Source organism: Leuciscus leuciscus, assembly GCF_965113295.1.
Source record: "Leuciscus leuciscus genome assembly, chromosome: 4".
In the NCBI taxonomy this organism is placed as follows: domain Eukaryota; kingdom Metazoa; phylum Chordata; class Actinopteri; order Cypriniformes; family Leuciscidae; genus Leuciscus; species Leuciscus leuciscus.
The window spans coordinates 7,079,244-7,100,353 of NC_138728.1; the positions used below are offsets into that span (position 1 = coordinate 7,079,244).

The 21,110-nt window shown below is 39.1% G+C and overlaps 1 protein-coding gene across 11 annotated transcripts in view; it reads right to left on the reverse strand.

Annotated features, from left to right (window-relative positions):
• Positions 1 to 20,901, reverse strand: part of shank3b (SH3 and multiple ankyrin repeat domains 3b) — a 32,651-nt gene extending 11,750 nt beyond the window's left edge. For 4 of the 11 annotated variants that reach the window (XM_082167057.1, XM_082167049.1, XM_082167059.1 and 1 more), the window contains exons 1-12: positions 17,208 to 17,364; positions 14,258 to 14,523; positions 11,936 to 12,139; positions 11,749 to 11,820; positions 10,423 to 10,531; positions 9,208 to 9,359; positions 8,916 to 9,083; positions 8,650 to 8,766; positions 7,054 to 7,131; positions 6,031 to 6,097; positions 1,195 to 1,447; positions 346 to 509 (exon numbers count right to left, since the gene is read on the reverse strand). In XM_082167057.1, coding sequence (XP_082023183.1) covers positions 346 to 509; positions 1,195 to 1,447; positions 6,031 to 6,097; positions 7,054 to 7,131; positions 8,650 to 8,766; positions 8,916 to 9,083; positions 9,208 to 9,359; positions 10,423 to 10,531; positions 11,749 to 11,820; positions 11,936 to 12,139; positions 14,258 to 14,455 — 1,582 coding nt within the window. In that variant the 5' untranslated portion in view covers positions 14,456 to 14,523; positions 17,208 to 17,364. Of the gene's footprint in view, positions 1 to 345; positions 510 to 1,194; positions 1,448 to 6,030; positions 6,098 to 7,053; positions 7,132 to 8,649; positions 8,767 to 8,915; positions 9,084 to 9,207; positions 9,360 to 10,422; positions 10,532 to 11,748; positions 11,821 to 11,935; positions 12,140 to 14,257; positions 15,383 to 17,207; positions 17,423 to 19,798; positions 20,523 to 20,637 lie in introns of those variants that run through there. The other 7 variants (XM_082167054.1, XM_082167055.1, XM_082167052.1 and 4 more) reach the window with 7 other exon arrangements.
• Between the last annotated feature and the right edge of the window lie 209 nt (positions 20,902 to 21,110).

Below are 21,110 nucleotides of genomic sequence, written 5' to 3' on the forward strand. Positions count from 1 at the left end.
GTGTACTTATTTATCAAGGAGACAACGGTGAAAGACGTGCCTGAGATAAAATATGAGAGATGTGAAAACAAAATTAAGTAATAGTCCATCATTTCCAGCCAATGCATAATTTTGTAAAATTATTTATTTGTGGATTTAGGATAAACAAAGTGGTAGTTATGAAATCAGCCTTTGCAAGACATTTCAACATTAAGAGTAAACAAATTCAATAGACTTGAGAATTGTGTTTAATTTCTAAAAGTGCCCATAGTTGAAGAAGCACTCCTATTCAGAATGTCACAGATCGTAGCATCCTTCAGCATAAAAATGTGATCTTTTTGCTGCATCTCACACTGAACGACTGACCTTTGACCCTCTCTCCTCGGTTGAGTGTGATCTCACCCTCGCCCTGTGGCGAATGCGAACTGACAGCGATGAAGGTTCGGCCGGGCACCGCACTGTACAGCCGTCGCTTGGGCCCTCGAGACACGGCAGGAGGACTCGGCTCTCTCTGTACGGGACTGCCAGGACTGCGGTGTGCAAACGTATGTGCAAAAGTGATTAACAACCAGCTCTGAGGTCAATATCCTCTTTTATGTCAAGTTATTAAACAATACTTTTATTAATTACCATATTATTCAATTATTAATATTATAATTATAATATTAATACGTTACATTAATGTAAATTCTACCTAATTATGATCAGATAAGCAATAGTTTTACTCAACTTATAAAATCAATCAATCAATCAAAATATAAATAATATAAAATTAAAATTAAAAAATACATTTATTTTTAAAAGCTTATTTTTATTTTGAAAGTGACATTAAAGGGTTAGTTCACCCAAAAATGAAAATTCTGTCATTAATTACTCACCCTCATGTCGTTCCAAACCCGTAAGACTTGCATTCATCTTCGGAACACAAATGAAGATCTTTTTACTGAAATCTGAGAGCTTTCTGTCCCTCCATTGACAGCTACGCAACTACCACTTTCAAGCCCCAGAAAGGTAGTAAAGACATCATTAAAGTAATCCATGTGACAGAATTTTTGGGCGAACTAACCCTTTAAAATCAACATTAATTTTATGGAAAAGAGCAGTGTGGGCATTTAGCTAAATATCTCACTTTGTGTTCAATAGAAGAAAAAAAACATATTAGTTTGGAGAAACATTTCTTTTAATACACTACAAAAATCAAAGCCGACTCCACACCTGAGGTGTCCTCCTGAGCGGGTGTGTCTCCTGAGGCTGCGTGTGTGTGTGTGAGCAGCCTGGGGGCTGCGCTGGGACGGCCCGGTGTCGTCGGGCTCCAGGGGGGGCAGGCTGCGAAGGGAGGGGGCCGGAGAGGGAGCTGGCAGACTCTCATCTAGAGCGTTATCACTGGCCGATCGCATTAGAGAGCGACGCGGGGATATGCAGACCGCACGCCGCCGAGACGAATAAGAAGGAGTCTCCCTGAAAGGCACTTTTACAGGAAGATAGCGGCATGTAAATAGTTATGCATTCTTCCTAAAAACACATAGAGCCTACACATCTATATTGCTATATTTTGAGAAATCTCCATGCTTAAAATATAAAACCATGTAAATTTGTGGAAGATATCAGACATGCACATAACAAAAGATTAACAACACATAAATCAATTATGGAAAAGGAAATAATAAGTATTTTGTACTGTAACACAATTTGGCTCATACCACTGCATATTACATTTATTAAAGTGCACTTTTATTTTTCAATGGATTTACATACAAGGCTGTAACCACCATTAGAAATGGCCCAATTGCGGGTTAGGATGACTAAAAGTTTTAAAAGTTACAGTTTAAGGCTGGTCTGTCTCAGCGGTCAAACAGCTCTGGGCTGGGCTTCCCGATAACGTTGTCTCTTAGCGCGCTACGAAGACTCTTAAGGTATAACTTAACTAAAGGTATACCATTTCTAGGCGTGTTCCCCGAACCATACCTTAGGAAGATATACCTTCTTACGTGCGAAGTTACCCGGTGCTGTCCGTGGCGATGGTGCTGAATTGGTTGATATCGATGGCTCGAGAATCAATTATTCTCTCTTGCAGGGGCTGTTTATGTGAGAAAGCGGTGTTCTTTATAAAAGAAGCACTTCAGAAATAGTTGAAATTGCATTTATTAGGACTAATGGGATATTATAAAAAAAATTATCCAAATTATAATAGCCTAGCCTACATATTTTTAAATTGTATCATATATTGCTGCCATAATAACCATTTCAAATTTTTAAGTGCTTTCTTCTCTTTCCCATTTTTGTAATGTTCGCTGAGGTGGAGCTGCAATGAAATATTGTTTTTGTAAATACTTTCCAGCATTTCAGTAATAAAAGTGTACATCTTACGTACGGTGCTCGGCAGTGATCAAAAAGGATTTAAACAGTGAATTTTTAATCTCTTCTTGTAAACTCAGAGATGTGGATTCAGACGGCAATTCAATTACCACGCGACCTGTTTGTCAAAAAACAGTAGGTACTAATTTGGCCGGGGATTTTTACGTGGGTTGAGTGAGAAAAAATACACATATTATGGATTCGGGCGGCACTAAAATCACCGAATTACCCCTTTAAATGTTTAAAATACCGTATACGTATACGAGCCCATGACAAGAAACAATTAGCGTCCGAATAGGACTTAACTGACAGTAGCCTATGCTTTCACTGGCCTTTAAAAGCGCTCTTTAATTAAATGAATAATATTATATATAATAATATAATTAAAAATCTAACAACAATCAGTGTAATGACAATTTTATTCTTTGCATGAAAACACTTGAATTAGCCTAATTGAACACTGTCTGGGTGTATTAAAACTTCTGAATTATATTCGTATAGACATATAGGTAAAGCTAAGAGTGGTCCAGACCAACCTTCCGAACGTATGACTTACAGAAGGTATACTTAACTAAGAACGTTTCGGGAAACACGTATTAATGATAAGGTACAGCTTAAGGTGTAACTTAAGAACGACGTAGCGTTAAGGAGGTTTCGGGAAACCCAGCCCTGATCAATGTCAACATGATTGTGATGGCCAATCAAATCAAAGAAGGCGGGGCTTACTGTTCACGGAAGACTAGTGCGAATTCCATCGCAACACTTTAGTTTTAACAATGAAAGAGTGTGTGGTAAGGTGTAAGCAGCTTAACATTTAATATTTGACAACTGTTTTACCATAGAAATATTCAGCGACAGACATAAATATCCAGTCATGTACTTTTTAAGGAAATTTTGGTGTTTTGAATTGAAAATATGCTATCATTTACATGACTCATGTAATTCATAACTGAATATGATGAGACAAGAAACGTTATATGTTTTTGACATGACACGAATAAGAGTGCATGTGTGTTGCAATTAATTACTTCACAACTACAACAGTTAGACCAAGAATAACGTATTTTACTATTCTTATTTATTTTTCTTAAATCCCTTAAATAAAAAATGTGGGCCCCCCTCAATGTTCAATGGTCACTGCCTTGTTTATACGCACACACACACACACACACACACACACACACACACACACACACACACACACACACACACACACACACACACACACATTTAGATCCTTAAACCGAGAACCATTTGGAAATTGCAGTCCTTTTAATATCCAGTTTTTCTAATATCCTGTTGTGTCGGACATTCAAACTAAGCAATGTTTTGATAGAAAAAGTGTTTAACATTTTTGGGAAAAGGACACAAAAGAAAAAAACATGATAAAGTAAAGGCCACATCTTAAATGGATCAAATGGTGTGCCGTTAAGAAAGTAGTAGCCTAAATCATCGAAAAATTGTAGCAACATCAAATGACCCGCTAGACCAGATTGACCACTGTAATGGATTCCTGAAGAATCCTATCAGTTGTGAATAAAACCCATTTTCGCCTGTCGAATGGACCAAGAGCACTCTCCAGGATACTGGAATGGATATGTCCAAGACTATCATAAAGAAAAGAGCAGAACAGAATAGCCTCTATCAGGCTGGGATAGAGAGGAATCACTCATCAGAACCCAAAGCCTAAGAACCTCATCTGTGAACCACAGATTAGACGCATATGGCTGCTGTTTAAGAACATATGTAATGCGTCCAATTGATTTGAATTGAAACAGAGGGAACTTATAAAAATGTATAAAAAGGACTGCCATGTCCTTGATGGTTCACGCTTTATGGACATAAATATCATACATAAAGTCAGACTTTATTAAAGAGGTCATATCACACTTAAAACATATCAAATACACAGTAATTTAGTGTTCATCACCATTTTCCACCCACTCTTCTTAAAAGTACCTTTTAAGACTTGGATGCAAATATGGGCAAATAGGTTATAGGCTGTTGTTGTTTAATACTGGCCAGAAGATGCTATTATATATAAAATATTTATATGATTACACACCATTGGTTCTTAGTAATGTGTGCTGCCTCATTAAAAGTCAAAGAGGGTTTATAGCCTTTAGTGATAGTTGTGAAAAAGTCTCTGGTTTTTCCCTGCCTATTGTTTTTTTTTACTAAATGCATTTCGGTATCGTGAGTTCTTGTTTTCCCAGCATGCTCTGAGCAGCTGTGGTTGGGAACTCAAATAGAGTGGTGCAGGAGTGATGTATTTTTGACGGCCAACCCGGAAAATTGCATCACCCTGGTTTCCCTCGACAAAAACACAATAGGATCGTTCCATTGGCTTTCGGATTATTGCAGAAATTATGGTCTGTGATTTAACAAAAGCTTATGATTCTTTCATAAATGAACAGTACTTTCATAAATACAAATAAAAAGCTAAACGAAATACACCATGGTCACATGACTTTAACTTCACCATCACTAGGCTTCTGAGAACTCTTTCAGTCTTTGTTTAAAAATATTTGTCCTGAAACTTTATAATAGTTTACGTGATTATAAACACGATTTTATTTGTTTTGCTGAATGTCCTTGAAAACCTCTGTAGTCCAATTGAGCCACTTATTTAGCAACCGCATTTTACAAGACAAGTAAAAGCTTTAAAAAATATCACACAAGGGTTTTACTGATGATCTTTGAGTAAAACATGAAAAGTATCTTGAGCTTGAGACCTCTGGCATTTTAAAAAACATTTAAAATAACCCATTGACTTCAGGACGATGGACCCGGAAGTGCTACAAAAATACATCATCCCTGCTCCACTATATAATATGAACGCAACTATTATCTGATTTACATCAGAAAGATTGAAACGTTTTCACAGTTTTGTTTCGATAAATGGTCTTTTTGGACTGGGAAGGACGTTTTCCGTTTGGAAAGATGCCGTTTTACTGTATAGTATATTTGAGTATATTTGTATATTTGATTCCTCATGATATGACCACTTTAAACCAGATCTCATTTAGTATTGAGTCAAATCAAATCTGCAGGTGTATAGAGCCACAACCTGTGGGTAAAAAAATAAAATTAAAATAAAAACACAAAGTGGGGATTGCACTGGTGAGTTAATACATCATGAAGACTGAGACACAGAGATCAGCACATGAAACACACTTAGATTACACATAAATTACAGATGACTCACAGATTACATCACACAGAGCATGACTGAGATTTACAAAGAGAAACACACACAAACCATAAAGAGATTAGCCCACATATACTAGTATGACAAACAGTTTACATCACTTATTGTAAAGAGCACTGATAGAAACAATAGCCAGATCAAAATCTTGCACATTCAGACGGAATGTTTTAAATAAAAGGATATCATCCAATTATGGATTGTTTTGACGCATTCTGTGATGAAGTTACTAGTTTCGTGCTGCCTCATATAAAACGCTCTTATGTTGTCATTTCTGCTTTTATTCTATGCGGCATCTACTAGACTAAATAATAAATTGTGGTTTTATCTGAAATGTTACCCAATAATGGATTTGGATTTGATTGAATGGATTTTTATCTAGACAGCCTGAGTTTATGACGGTGTCGTGTTGTGGTGCCGAGTAAAATAGACCCAAGATTTAAGGCCTGATGTTTCAAACAGTTCAAACTGAATCCTGATCAACTCACCAACATCTGAGGTTTTATGGATCTTGATGATTTCTGCCAGGTCAAAGTTCCCTGCGATGATGGCAACCTACCAGAAAAATAATTTAACATGTCAAGAGCACTTGATTTAAGGAATAGTATAGGAACCTATTCCATTAAAGACTGTGGGCCAGATTTACTAACAGCTTGTGTCAGCGCAAACCCTACTGTGAGGATTTACTAAAGAGACGCAGTGAAAAATTTGCTCTGTACAGGCGTGGGCAGGGTTATTTTTGCAGCTGGCCTTATGGCATATGCATTTGGAGTTTCGTTTTCAGACGCAAAATTTCTGGGAGGAGAGTATTTAAATGAATCATACGAGGTGGTTTACTAAGGTTTGCGCTAGTCAATTTACAGGTATTTGTGCCATTATTTACCGCCCCAAATAAACATGCCTTAAACCAGACACTAATTTGCACTGCGCAAAAATTGCGTTGGTCATTATGGAAATAGTCCGGCTTCGTCTGTGTTCTTTAATTTGCGTGCCGTCAGTAGATCACGCACAGAAATGAAAGCTTTAGCATAAGTTCTGCCGGGAAGACTCAATTACTACATCACCTATTGCCTTCACTTCTATCCAATCATATTCTTATGCTCACTGTATAAAAGCTCGGTACTTACACATGTTGAGTTCGCAGATACTGAAGCGACGATTACCCCCATCCTCCCCACCACCACCAGGATGGTCCTGTCCATACCTCCCGGGGGGGTCGGCTGCGCCTCTGCCTTCGTCTTCAGGCAGGAATTGCAGATCCGATACCCTCGGATTATGCACTACGGACGGGGCCTACGCCAAATGACTTTGTATATTATCAGCTTGCTGAGCTGTCAATAAATGTATGATTTGTTGAAATAATTCTCCCGAGTCTTTCTGGTAGAACTTTCCACTTCCATCTGCGCTTTTTGGGAATTGTGCTCTCATGCTAAATTTCCCTGTTGTTTAGTAAATCTGGCCCACTACCTAAAGTAGTGCTGAGCCAAAACTTTAGCTGAGAGACGTGGTACCTGAAATGCTGTTTGGTTGTTGTAGTTCTTGATTTCTTTATTTGCTCCTCGAAACAGGAGAACTCTAGCACAGCCTTCCTATAGATATGACAGAGGGAACAAAGAAAAAGCAGCTGAGTGCAAAGGAAACACAAGCGATTATAGCCATAACACCCTGCAAATGTGTATGTGATTTGATGCCCAGCTGAGTTTAATAACTATGTACTATTGCAGTGAAATACTAGCATACAGCTAACTGCGAAGTACATATACTGACTACAACTATACTTTTAAAAGCGAGTAAAGCAGAATGAGTGTGAAAGAGTTCCTCTGAGGAAGCAAGGGAGGTAACAGTAAAACCAACAGTAAAACAAGTATCAAGAAATATAAGTATTTTTCTACAGTAACACTGTCCGATCAAGTTTCAGAGGCAGGCAGTGTATTTTTTCATAGGTCTTACAGTGTGAATGTGAAGATAACCGTGAAATGTCACATTAGAGGAGATGGTGCCTCCACTTCGCTGTGATTGGCGATACCCTATCAATGCCTAATCATGTTCACAGCCGCTCTGCAAATTGCCCTGAATGGGTCGAAATGGTGGAAATGGTTGGATGAATTACAAAGTAAACAACTTGCTCATTTGGACGACATCAGAAATCGGTGTCACAAAATCGGCACATTTCAGATGAAGTAAAACGTTTAAAATAATAATGGTGTAGTGACGGGGGGGTGGGTCATTTAAAGGAATTGAATAATTGAAGGATTAAAAGTGATTTAAGGGAATGAATAAAAAGAAATAAGAACGGTAAAAAGTTCTATGGTTATGAAATATTCAATGTAAAGTATTTACAATAATATTTTATTGTGAAATATGCACACATTCACTCTTATTCATATGTTTAATATGTCAAAAACGCAAGTTTTTTTCTTGTCACATTCAGTGACATGAATCATGTAAATGATTGCATATTTTCAATTAAAAACGTACAAATTTGATAAAGTTGAGCAGTTTGGATCTCTGGATGTTACTGTCTGGATACGTGAACAGTAAGCCCCGCCTACTTTGATTTGATTGGCCATCACAATCATGTTGACATTGATCAGAGCTGTTTGACCGCTGAGGCAGAGCAGCCTAAAAATATAACTTTTGAAACTTTTTGTTCATCCAATAGAGAAGTGTGTAATCGAGTGCAGAAGGGTAGCATCAAGAACATCAGATATTGGGGGGGACAATTTGGCCATTTCTGATTTTTGGGGAGGACTTGTCCTCCTCAATGTCTATGGTGGTTACGGCCCAGCTAAGCGGTAGACCAATCACAACAGACCGGGCGCGGCTGACCAATCAGAACAGACTGTGTATTTTAAAGAAACCGAAACTAAAGCAGAGCGTTCAGACAGAGGGTGAAAGAATGGTGCTGCAACAATGTAAATTATAAGAAAAATTTGATTTGTGAACATTAAATGATGTAAACATATTCTAGTAGACAAAATTATGAACCTATAAATGAGCATAATTTAAAATACTTTGCCATCCTGAACATCCCCAATAATTGCAGAAAGCATAGCTGATGGCATTGAGAAGGAAGACTATGTGTGAGTATCTGTGGGTGTGTGTACCTGGTTGTAGAGGGCACACAGGTGTAGTGCTGTGTTTCCTGAGGCATTCTGAGAGCTCATCTCCGCTCCATAGAATAACAGGTGCTCAAGGTGCTGCACGTTTCCATGACGACAAGCCTAATGTACAAAAACACACACGCTCCGATCACCCACTGCTGCAGTTGTAGCAAACAATAAAAAGGATACATTTATTCTCTCTGGAGAATGAAACTTTATGCTATAGGGGATTGTCTCTTTACGTTTAACGAGAGAGTTCTGAGCTTTACCTGATGGATCTCCTGCCAGCCGTTCTCGTCGCTGTAGCCCAGCTGTGCGTGATCGTACAGCAGCAGCTCGCAACAGTACGGATCTCCCCCGACCATGGCACTATGATAGAGGGGTGTGAGCCCACGACTGTCCTTATAGTCTGGAGACGCCCCCAGATCCAACAATGTCTGCGGATAGCACACGAAATATGACGGACATATGTGCACAGACTCCCAACAGCTTGCGATGAGTTGTATAAGGATGAGTCTTTCTTTGGATTGTGCGTGTGGGAGGTAAAGTGCATCAACTCACAGTCAATGCTACATGGTTGTGCGTTTGGACCGCTTTGTGCATCGCCGTCAGGCCATCTCTGGTTCTGAAGTCCAGATGGGCTCCTCCGCTCCTCAACACCTTAATCAGTTCAGCACAAGTGTCCAGCTGGGCCCCGAGAGTGAGAGGAGATTCTGGAAACATCACACATGCGGAGATGATTAAAAATGCTAAATGTCAAATCCATTTCAGCGAATATATAATTAGTTAATTTTGTCGAATGTTCTTGGCTGATTAGCATTGTACTTAATTTACATTCATTAAAGTATCCTAAATGCTAATCAAGGCAAACTTTAAAGGAATAGTTCACCCATCCTTCACACCAAATGAACATTTTGCCATTATGTTGTTCCGACCCTGTATTATTTTGTGTATTTTTTGAAACCTAATATTAGATGTTTGGCAGAAGTTGCTCTTTTGCATAAAATGAAAGTAGATTGTGAGTTATGTCTCTAAGCTTCATTTAACTCTTTCCCCGCCATTGACGGAATTTTCCGGCTTTCCGTGTTTTCGCTGTTATACAGTAGGGCTTTATGTGCTATTAGCTATTACACATCTTCTGAAAGAGTAGAGAATCCCCGGACCAAAACACAGGTGAAAAAGAAGCAAAAACAAGTGATAAAACGTCGCATTGCTTATTGTCGTACTTTGAAAAACAACATGATTTTCTCAGCTTTTTGTTCAAAATGTTGCTTTTTTCACCCTTTTTTTTTTACTTGCCCACATTCAAGTGTTGAAGCTACAATAAAAGCTTTTTATTTATTTATCAGAGGCTCTGTACTTTCTTTTGATATATTGCAAGTTCAGATATTCATGCAACAAAATATTCTGGGGACCATGAATATTTTGTGAAAATTTATCGAAAATGCCTGGCAACTTTTTTCTTTTTTTTTAAAACACTGACGAGGAAAGAGTTAAGAACCACAAGCTCCCTAAAAGTATAAAAAAAAGGAAGTTATATGACTTGTGAAGTCATGCAATAGCTTTATGTGCAGAACAGACCAAAATTTTAAACTATTGTTCAATGATAATCTTCTCATTCCTGCCAAGACTCTCAAATGGCACTTCTCCAATGTTCAAAATGGCATCTTTTTAGATGCATTGCACCAAGTTTGAAGGCAGGTTTGGGAAGTTATGTGAAATATACTCAAACTCTTGCACATGGAGAATTTATTTTAAAAAATATAATAAAATCACCTCCGCTCTCAGTATCATGAAAATTGGGGTCCAGCCCTTTCTCCAGGAACCTGCAGACCTTCTCCACACACCTCTGTTGTACATACTCCATAAACTTCTTTAAATTGGCCTGGCAACAATGGAAAATAGTCTTAGATTACTAACCAGTCAACAATGTTTTGAGTAACTCAAGGTCTTTAATGGAAAGCAGTTTTTTATATGAAATATTGAATAAAATACAAGGGATCAACATACTACATTCACAATGCAAAGCTGCCTTAAGCATTACTAAGAAGTAAGATGCAAAAATAAAAAAATGAATGGAAGTTGCTCATTACAAATGCAAAAAGATAAGCCAATCATAACATATAGCTCATTCACATGAAGAGTAGATATAGTAGCAAAATAGTCTGTACAATATTCTAGTCAGAAAACAGTAATGCAAAATTAAATTAAGTTTTTCCTGCAATTAACCTTGACAAACACAAGTGGACTTAAAAAAATAATGCAGTGAAACTGTAGGTTATTGCCCTTTTAAAGGTGCTGTAAGCTATTCAAATTCGTTTGCTAATTTCTGCCATTTTGCTAACTTGAACCACATGCCCTCTTTTCCAAACCCATCTTTTAAAGACATGTCAGCAAACCTGAATTCACAGACTGAGAGTGTTTCTAGCTAGTTTTTTTGATTTGGCTAAAAAAAGAAGCATGGACTCTATTTGGAGTTGAGTCTAGAACTGTCACAGAGACACATGCATTTTAGGACTAAAAACAATAGCTTACAGCTGGTTCAAGATAACGATTTTTAATGGAAAATATCCGTTTTTTTAGAACAACAGAATTATATATAAATATACACTACCGTTCAAACGTTTGGAGATGGTAAGATTTTTTTAAATGTTTAAAAAAAAAAGTATCTTATGCAAACCAAGGCTGCATTTATTTGATGAAAAATACAGTAAAAACAGTTATACCACGAAACTCTTATTTTTAATTACAATAATGTTCTCTATTTCAAAATGTAAATTATTCCTGTGATCAAAGCTGAATTATCAGCATCATTACTCCAGTCTTCAGTGTTACATGATCCTTCAGAAATCATTCTAATATGCTGATTTGCTGCTCAAGAAACATTTCTTCTTATTATTATGTTATTAATGTTGAAAACAGTTTTTTTCATGATTCTTTGAATAGAAAGTTCAAAAGAACAGCATTTATTTGAAATTGAGAACTTTTACATTAATGTCTTTACTGTTACTTTTGACCAATTGAATGCATCCTTGCTTAATATAAGTATTCTTACCAACCACAAACATTTTAACGGTAGTGTACATGCATGTTAGACGTTACCTTGGTATGTAGTTTGGCCAGTTGCTTGTCATCTACATGGCTCTGAGTGTAAACACGCCTCTTGTAACGGAACTGAAGTCACACAAATGAATTGACAGGTAAATGATAATAACAGCAACCCGAGCCAATAATATCATAAGTGAGAGATCTAAAGCATCGTGGGATGCAGAAGGGGGAGTATGTGCACCTCTAGGTACGGTACAGGTGTGATCGTAGGGAGAGGATACTCCCTGAGCAATCTCTCCTCATCGAGGAACTTTCCGGCGCGCCCATTAAAGGCAGGGAGGTAGAGGCCATAGTTAAGCACATCGGTCAGGCTTTGTGTCAGAGTGACCAGAACTCGCTGCTTACAAACCCACACTGGAGCCTCAAGGTCCAATCGCAGGCATTTCTAGAAACAAACATACACGCGTTACAAATCCCTACATGAACAAGAAGTATTTTTGCTTTTATTTTGAGACTTTTGCATATTTTATTATACAGATTGACAGAAAATCAGCTAAGGTGATATTTATCAGGATTTGTTGCAGGTTGGACTCGAACCTGCATCAACCATATGAGCACCAAGGCTTAAACGCCCTGTTTACACCTGGTATCAAGATGCGTTTTGGTTGATTGGATCACAAGGAGACATGTTCCCATTTACACCTGGTGTTTTAATCCGTCTCTTTTGTCCACTTTCAACCACTTCTGTCCTGATTTCTTCGAAAGGTCTTTTGGTGCGTATCTGTATTTCGATCTGATGGATGAACCGGAGACCACAGAAAAATTTACGGAGATTTAATTTTTGCTCTGACAGCCGCAAGACCACGAAAAACACTGTGAGTGTGTGTTAGAAATCAGGAATGGTGAGAGAACATTGTGCTTGGTATGTTTTTTTATCTTCAAAAAAACTTGGGTCTCCAGCCAACAAAGTTTAAATCCCTTCTGGCCAATGCGCTTCCCATAATGTTTAAGCCCAAAGTATACCTCGGTCGTCCAAGTTCCGCTACAGTCCACGTTGTCCACCAAAACTGCCCAATTGTTGTGTCCGCGCGGGTGGTGCGCTTACAACAACGCAAGTGCGAGTGACTTGAGTGCTTGAAAACAAAGTACAGTCTGCCGAACGCGTCTTTCCGGTCTCACGGCCAAAAGAGTATACTCTGAAAGGCTTGCACGCTCAATTGTGCGCGAGATGGAGCAGAACGCAGAAAATGAAGTATACCAGGGCCTTTACGCGTTAGATCAGTAGGCGCTCTTTTGTTCCTGTTCGAACACATTCGACCACATGAGCGTTTACACTGCGAAAGCAATCCGGTCAAATGCGTTTTCGACTACCTCTGGAAGTGGTCGAAAGTGGACAAAATGATTTAGACCCTGTTTAGTCCTGAATTTGGCTTTGTCCACTTGTAATCCGATCGACAAAATATCTTAATCTTAATACCAGGTGTAAACAGGGCCAAAGACTCGAAAGACTAGACCAGGTAGGTTTAATTATTAATGTGCAATTAGCCATCAAGTGTCCTTAAATGCCACAAGATTCACTACAGCAAATAGTTAAAATTTGTAGTAAAAAAAAAACATGAATGTCTGTCCATTAAATATTTTCTCCAAATGCACTAGGCTTTATACTTCACTTAAGATCGTTTTAGAGATTCTCCACCTGGATGATGCGACGGCGGCCATATTGCGCCAGAACGGCCACCACACACCAACATTGGTGGAGAAGAGACAGAGTGATGAAGCCAATCAGTATATGGGGAGGCCATGATGATGAGAAGCCAATCGGCAGGCCAGGATTACACCCCTACTCTTTTTCTAAGGACATCCTGGGATTTTTATTGACCAGAGAGTCAGGACCTCGGATCTCTGGGGACAGTTTAGTGTCCCAATCACTACACTGGGGCGTTAGGACCCACACAGACCACATGGTGAGCAGCACCCCCTGCTGGCCTCACTAACACCAATTCCAGCAGTAACCTAGTTTTCCCAGGAGGTCATCCATCCAGGTACTGACCAGGCTCAACCCTGCTTAGCTTCAGTGGGCAACCATTCTTGAGCTACAGGGTGATAGCTGTGCAAAATATAAAACGCAACTTTAAAGTACTCCCATCGGACATGACTTTTGACAGAAAGCAGGGAGTTACGCTGGATGCTGCAAAGGCTCTCAGAAAGAGGAGTAAGGTATTATGTGTTTGGCAGGATTATGTAAACATGTTCTACATAACATCATTTAAAAGTGCAAATTTATTCAAGAAATATACTGGGGTTGAAAAGTCCACTTTTGGACTGCACTGTACATGCAATCGCCATCTTGCAGCAAACACGACTGTAGATGCTTGCACAGAAACACGCGTGCATGTAGACGACATGCTGTAAGCCTCTGTCACACACCCCTCACTCCCACGCAGAGTCAACAACTCAGTCTGTACCAATCACTGCCACTCTCTACTTCTGTGCTGCAGTGCAGCCATTTCAAAGACAAGAGTGAGCCTGCATATGCATATGTGTGTGAGAGCAGAGTACTCACCGTTTGCTGCAAATCAGGGATTCCGATGCGGATGACAGCTGCGCCTCCGTGGAGATCCTCCATAGGGTCGGAGGTAGATTGACTCCCAGGAGAGGCCCAATTGCTGTCATCTCCGTGGTTGCCGTTGGTAGGGGCGTGTTGCTGCCGCGGCCGGTCGAGAGCCTCATGTTTGCCGTCGGCAGGTGGACTGATAGGCATGCTCCGGGAGAGTGTGTGTGTGTGTGAGTGTGTGTGTGCGTTCTGCTCAACACGCCGGCCTCACAACCCTACAACACAACATACACCTGCATTTTCAGTCAAACTCATTCTAATGCACTGGTTTATGTTGACTGATATTTGATGTATCTGTATACTAGTTGGAAGAATGTACGCAGAGCTGTTTTATAATACGCACACCCAAGCATTTGTGGCTAATAATGTCAAAGTGTGACAGGTAATGATGTCTTCACGTAAGCATGGAGATGACATTTTACCACAAATCACAAATCAAGATAAAATGACGGGATGAGAGAGTTTGTAAGAGAGAGTGAGAAGAGAGAGATAAAGAGATAGGGACTCCATTGGTTGTGAGTGGTTGCCATGGACACTGTGAAGCAGATCCACTTGGGAATAATGGAAATTGAGGGAACCCTGCATCCCAAGTTACCATGGCAACTCAGCACTTTGCTTGTTCTGGTGCGCTACCACTTCCTCTTTAGAGACAGCTGTGCAAAATCTCACACACTCACCGCGTCTCTCCTTCTACAGCATCACAAGCAACAAGCCAACTCTTGACACCTATTTCAATTACTTAACCCTCTGAGGCATGATGACGTCCACTTCAAAATGTCATTTTAAACCATTCAGGGTGCGTGTTGCATCCAAACCATCATAGGCGATTACTTGTGACCTTCTCCCATAATTCTAGCCTATATGTCTGTCCTGTTTATGTTGTGAATTTTATAGGGCTGGATATTGACACACATTCCGATTTAATTCGATTCAATATAGATTAATTTGGATATATATCCAGTACAGCACATGACAAAGTTTTAACTGATTTGTATACAAACATTTACATTTACAAACATTATTTTAATAATAATAAAAGTTACAATACTAACTTAATAATTACATAAATGTTTCTACTTCGTTTTTTGAAATATAAACATTTAAATGGGAGCGGTCATAAAAACTTGACTTGATTTATTCAAACATATTCATTAAATAATGTAAAAAAATATATAATTAATATGTAATATGTTGGTAAAAAAGCTTCTCTCTAGAGTTAATTTTTCTAACAAGTTTATGGTCATTGAATGGGTTTTCTGAGGTAACTTAAGGGCTGTTTTATTGACGTCTTTCCCGCGGTTGAAACACCGATTGAGCGATCACATGAGACATGACACGGACTTCGGTAAGTTGCACTCACTGTATGTTTCAACATACCTTCTGATGTTCATTCATGTTTATTTCGTGATGTAACTAGTAGTTAAGCGGACGAGATGATCGGTTCACATGATCTTTGCTTAATCTGAGGCGTTACAGCGATCTGTCACGTCACATGAAAGAGCGCCAAAACGGTATTGAATTTCAGAACAAAATGGACAGAATTTGAAATCTGAGACTTTGTTTCATTTCAAAAGTAACAAAGCTTATTGAGATTTATTGGATGGGAGGCACTATGTTCTGTTCCTTCATCAACTGAAAACAGCATAGACTAAAAGATGATTATTGGGATTTTCAATATTGTTTACCCAGCCCTAGCAGTTTATATTGCCTAGCCTCTGACAACATTCCCAGCAATGTTTGGATCCAAGAACAGTCTGGGAACATGTAATATATATACTGTATATAAAATTCTTAAAAGGAACGTTCCTTGAATGTTATGAATTGGCTCCCAAAGAAATAACCACAGGGAAATCATACACTAACTTTAGCGGAAAGTTCTGTGTTTGCCGGGTTAAGTCCACATGTCTGAATTGAAAGATGTCAGAATTCTCTCAGAACGCCATTTTGATTGATTGAAAACATTGGGAATGATGATATATTACTGTTTTGAAGTAAAAAGATGGATTTTGAATGCATCAGAGGGTTAAATACTTTGTACATTCTCACAGAGAAATATGCTGTATCACACACTCATTCTTTTACCATACTATTATCACAGCCGGCCACATGTAGCCGTCCACCTACTCACTCATTCCAATGCAATCACACACAAGCTAAAACATTTCAGACACTCTTGACTATTGTCCACAGAGACAGAAGGGAAGTCCTCTATTATGTAACAGACATTGTCACAGATAACATGAAATGGAAAATCCCTGTAAAGAGTAAGTATAATCTGCATCAGCATTGTTACACTCTATGACAAGCAGAAACTTAGATCTGAGATGACATGTTATCATTCAACTCAATTAAAGCACTGACATATCAAAAGGTCTACGATCACTAATAACCACTTAATCAACATGAAAAAATACAGAGATTCTTCTAAGCAATAGTAGTAACCATATGTGTATTTTCTAAATAAATTGTACAAACATTCCCATGGTGCTGAGAAGTTCTCAAGTGGTTTCTAGGAAGTTGTTAAGTGGTTGTTAGGGTGTACTGGGTTATTGCTCACTGGCTCCAGCTATACCCACCCATAAGGCAAGATATTCTGGCAAGTTCCCTCCTTCAGTGTAAACATTTTATCATCTGGCAGGCAAAACCATCAGTCTTATCACTTAGAAAAGTAATAGCACAACTCTCCTACAATCCACATAATTTTAGGTAGCCTATCATACAGACAAGTCATAGATAATTCATAGTCCAATACAGACAAGTCTCATGCCAAAGATTAGTATTTAGGTTAAGGGGTTTGTTCAAATCCCTAACCGTAAGGATAGTAATACTCATACTTGCTTAAGCAAACACCACTAACAAGCTAGACATATTAAATGACAATGAAACAAGGAGTTATTACATTTGACCTGCACTTCCCATGTGAGGCTTCCCGTACGATCAAACTTTTCTGAGCTTTCCGTCTTTATTCCAATGATTTTCTGCCAGTATTCCACAATGCCTTACTTTGTGTTTGTAATATAGTAGGGCCGAACGTCCCGGCACTCCCTCGGAGGTCTGAGATTTCAGGACACTTTAAGCCCAACCCTGATGCTGAATATTCCCGAGCAGGAAAACCAGCAGGAAAGAGGAAATTACAGCAGGAAGGTCTCCTCCAGACCATCTCAAACCATCTCAACCAACCAAAAGCATCGTTTATGTACCTCCTCCAATAAGAAGCCAGGGTTCCAGTGTCTCAACCAATCACCAACGTATCATCTATAAACATCACAGGTGAGGCTACACTTAAATACATAATTCTGGTTGTAATCAACACCTCTCTCACTCCTAATGCCACTCAATACAGCGCGTTCAAGTACCTCTGTACATTTGAAGTGGATAAAATGCAGCAACAAGGGATTATATGTGCTTTGATTGGATAAATAAGAGATTTTATTTATGCATGGTGTTGGATAATGCATTTATCAAAGCATGTTGGGGTCACACCAAAAATGATGCCAGACTGAATGAAGAAATATAAAAACCTTCATAATCCCATCAATTTTAAATACAGGATCACTGGAACTCCCACATATTCTCACTAACACACACACACGACACACACTCATCCGAAGCACCACTATCATTTTTTTTTTAAAGCAACATGGCTACAGTCTCCAAAAACTTCCACTAGACCTGTTTTTATACTAGGCCTTTCTGGCTTTGTAATTTACTTCCCGTGATCTCAGCCCAACTTCCTGGCCTTCTTCCTGGCTGGTTTGGGCCGAGGGTCCTCGGGATGTTTTTGCAGGAAGTATAGGAAAGGCTGCACGCCTCTGATAACTCCGCTCTTTCCTCAGGCGATACAAAAATTCACCTCACACACATGAATGTGGAACAGAAATAAAGACTACCGACACCCACACTCCTTCCTACAAATCTCTCACACACACGCTGTTACAGAACAGTAACGTTTCTATTTCCACCGCACACTAGGAGGGCCTCTGTAACACAATCACAAAAATGTATGATATAGTAATACTAATAATGTAGTCTCTTGCGTATAGTTCTTTAATGCTGAATATATCAATATTTGAAATCACATGTGAAGGTGTTGTGATGGATGACAGCTGCAAAAAGTCCTGATAGATTTCATTTCCTTTTGATTTCATCAGATCAAACAGAAATCACACGAGTGTGCTCCTTCTCTGTTACATAAGACACACCTTCACGCCTGGATCTGTGGGTAAGAACTTGACTGAAGTTAGAAGGCTGCAGACATCTTAAAATGATCCTTAGAGATCTCCCACTGAAACACACTAAATGCACCAATTTGGTGGTTTTGGGTAGCTTGACAAATAACGTATATGAACTTGAGTGAGAATTTCAGAATTGATTAGTATTTGGCTTGTCCTCCTTTTGCTTTAAGAACAGCAGCACTCGAGCTGCTTTGTGTCAAACATGATGATCATGTTCTTCAGCTTGATTTGAGATGAACCAAATGGCATCTTCAGCTTTAATGGAAGAGCATGTGACCATCTGAGAGTCACATGATCAGTCACAAATTTAACTTATTTGATTAGTGGCTGACAGTGCAGAAATCATTGCAACCAGTGCAAAAGTATAGTATAGTATAGTTTTATTTAATGTCTGCATCTGAGGCTAGCTTCATGGCAAAAGCTGAATTACAAAAATACAAAGTTACATAAATACAACAACCAAGTAAACAGAAAAAAATACAGCAGTTAATATTATACAAGATTTTTTAACATTAACATATGAAAAAAAAAAAAAAATTCTGGTCAAATCTAACTAAACAAGTCTTTAAGTGAGCTTACTTCATAAAAATGTTTTCTACTTGCATTAAAAGCGGGAAAATATGTTTATTTTATATGTTATGTAAAATATGTAGTCAGTAATATACATCATATGAAACTGCAGCTATATCATAAAAACGTATATATATTATTATGCAAGATGCCAAACTTATATATATATTATTATGCAAGATGCCAAACTTATATATATTATTATGCAAGATGCCAAACTTATATATATTATTATGCAAGATGCCAAACTTATATATATTATTATGCAAGATGGCAAAAAACAGATTTCATGCCAACTACTTATTTCCTAAATATCTCATACACTTGGACTTTGGTTGAGATCTTAATGACCATCTGACCGTCAGAGCAATGAATGCAATTTTAAGTGATGTTTCTAAGTTTTAAATGCTTGATTTAAGATGCATTCTTCATATGCAAGTCAGGCTTGTACTCTCCCCTATTACAAACCTTAAACAATTCCCCGAAATGCAAAACTTCTGCATAGAGCAACTACACACTCAGTTTCTCCAGAATTCATTGTTGCACACGCAAACACGTACAAATCCCCTCTCTCTCACTCATCTTCCCCACATGGTTTCCTCCCTCTTTTGGGGATCCAGGGACAGTATGATCATCCAAAGAGCGCTGTGAGCAATAATGATGTGTGTGCGCGTGGGCGTCTCACCTCATCGCCGTCTCTGTTCAGAGCCTCTGTGCATCTCCATATCTCAGTGTGAGAATTCACATGCTAAGAGCTGTCACTGCATCCCAGTACCACTGCACCTCTCCAAGTCCTTGCTCATCACTATGGCAACCAGAAAAATGGTTCACCAGGAAACTTTGCCTGCTTTTAAAGGGCCAAAGCATAAATCTGGTGCGAGCATCCTCCTGCATCTCCTGACGGGTGTGCAAAACACTCAAGGCGCGCTTCGTGCACGTGCACCGAGCGCCACACAGATGTTTAAAGAGAGGGGAGATTGAGAAGGGGAGAATAGGAGAGAGAGAGCAATTTAAGGAAAAGAAATAGACAGTGTGATGGCTTAATGTGTGGGCGTTAGGACTGAATAGATTGGCCTCAGTCACGACAGAAATTAGGATGTAAGAGAGTGACAGGTAAAGAAGGTAAGAGGGCTGGGGCGACGTCTGTGTATTCTGTAAAATTCAACTCAACGCAAATCAGTTTCCAATCAGCGAGATTAGGCTTTGCCTGAAGAAGACCTATATAGAGTGAGCGCAACACTCATTCACACATCCTCACGCATATACACACACACACACACTCACACACACAGCCACATTTTGCCTGTTAGGAAAAAGTGTTCAGTAATCCCTGTAGTGATGCCCAATGAAAATATCCGCATCGAGCCGCTGTACAGAGGTGCGCTGACAAAATATGACACACAGAGAGCCTGAAAAGACACAAATTAATCTTATCTTTCAACAAACACACACTTAAATTCATTCAAGCAACACCTAGCACACACACAAATCACCCAAGGATATGCTGGAAATCATAAAACTTACCTAATAAAACCAGGGCACACATTCCACACCATCTCGACTTCCTCTGCGAGGGTCCGTCTCTGGTCTGTGAAAGTGTATAGAAGTGTGCTAATGTGTGTATTTGGAACGTATGTGTGTGAGAAAGAGAAGAGAGGGAGAAAAGAGGAGAGATAGAGGGAAAGGGAAAGAGAGAAATAGAGGGAGAGAGAGGGAAAGAGAGAGAGTGCGGAGGCAGAGAGACTGTTACTGTATGACAGGAATGCTCAGCTCAGCCCACACAGTGCAAGCATGATACACTGACTGTGTGTGTGTGTGTGCGCATGAGAGAGAGAGAGTATAGAGAGAGGTTCAGTCTCCCACTTCTTTGCGTGGGCAAGGCCTGAATCTCACTCACGGTCTCTCTCTCTTCTCACTCTCTCTCTCAACAGCTATTACAGGAGAACAGCAGAACTGGATGGTTAAAAAATGGGGATTGTGAATGAGAAAGCCTGGAG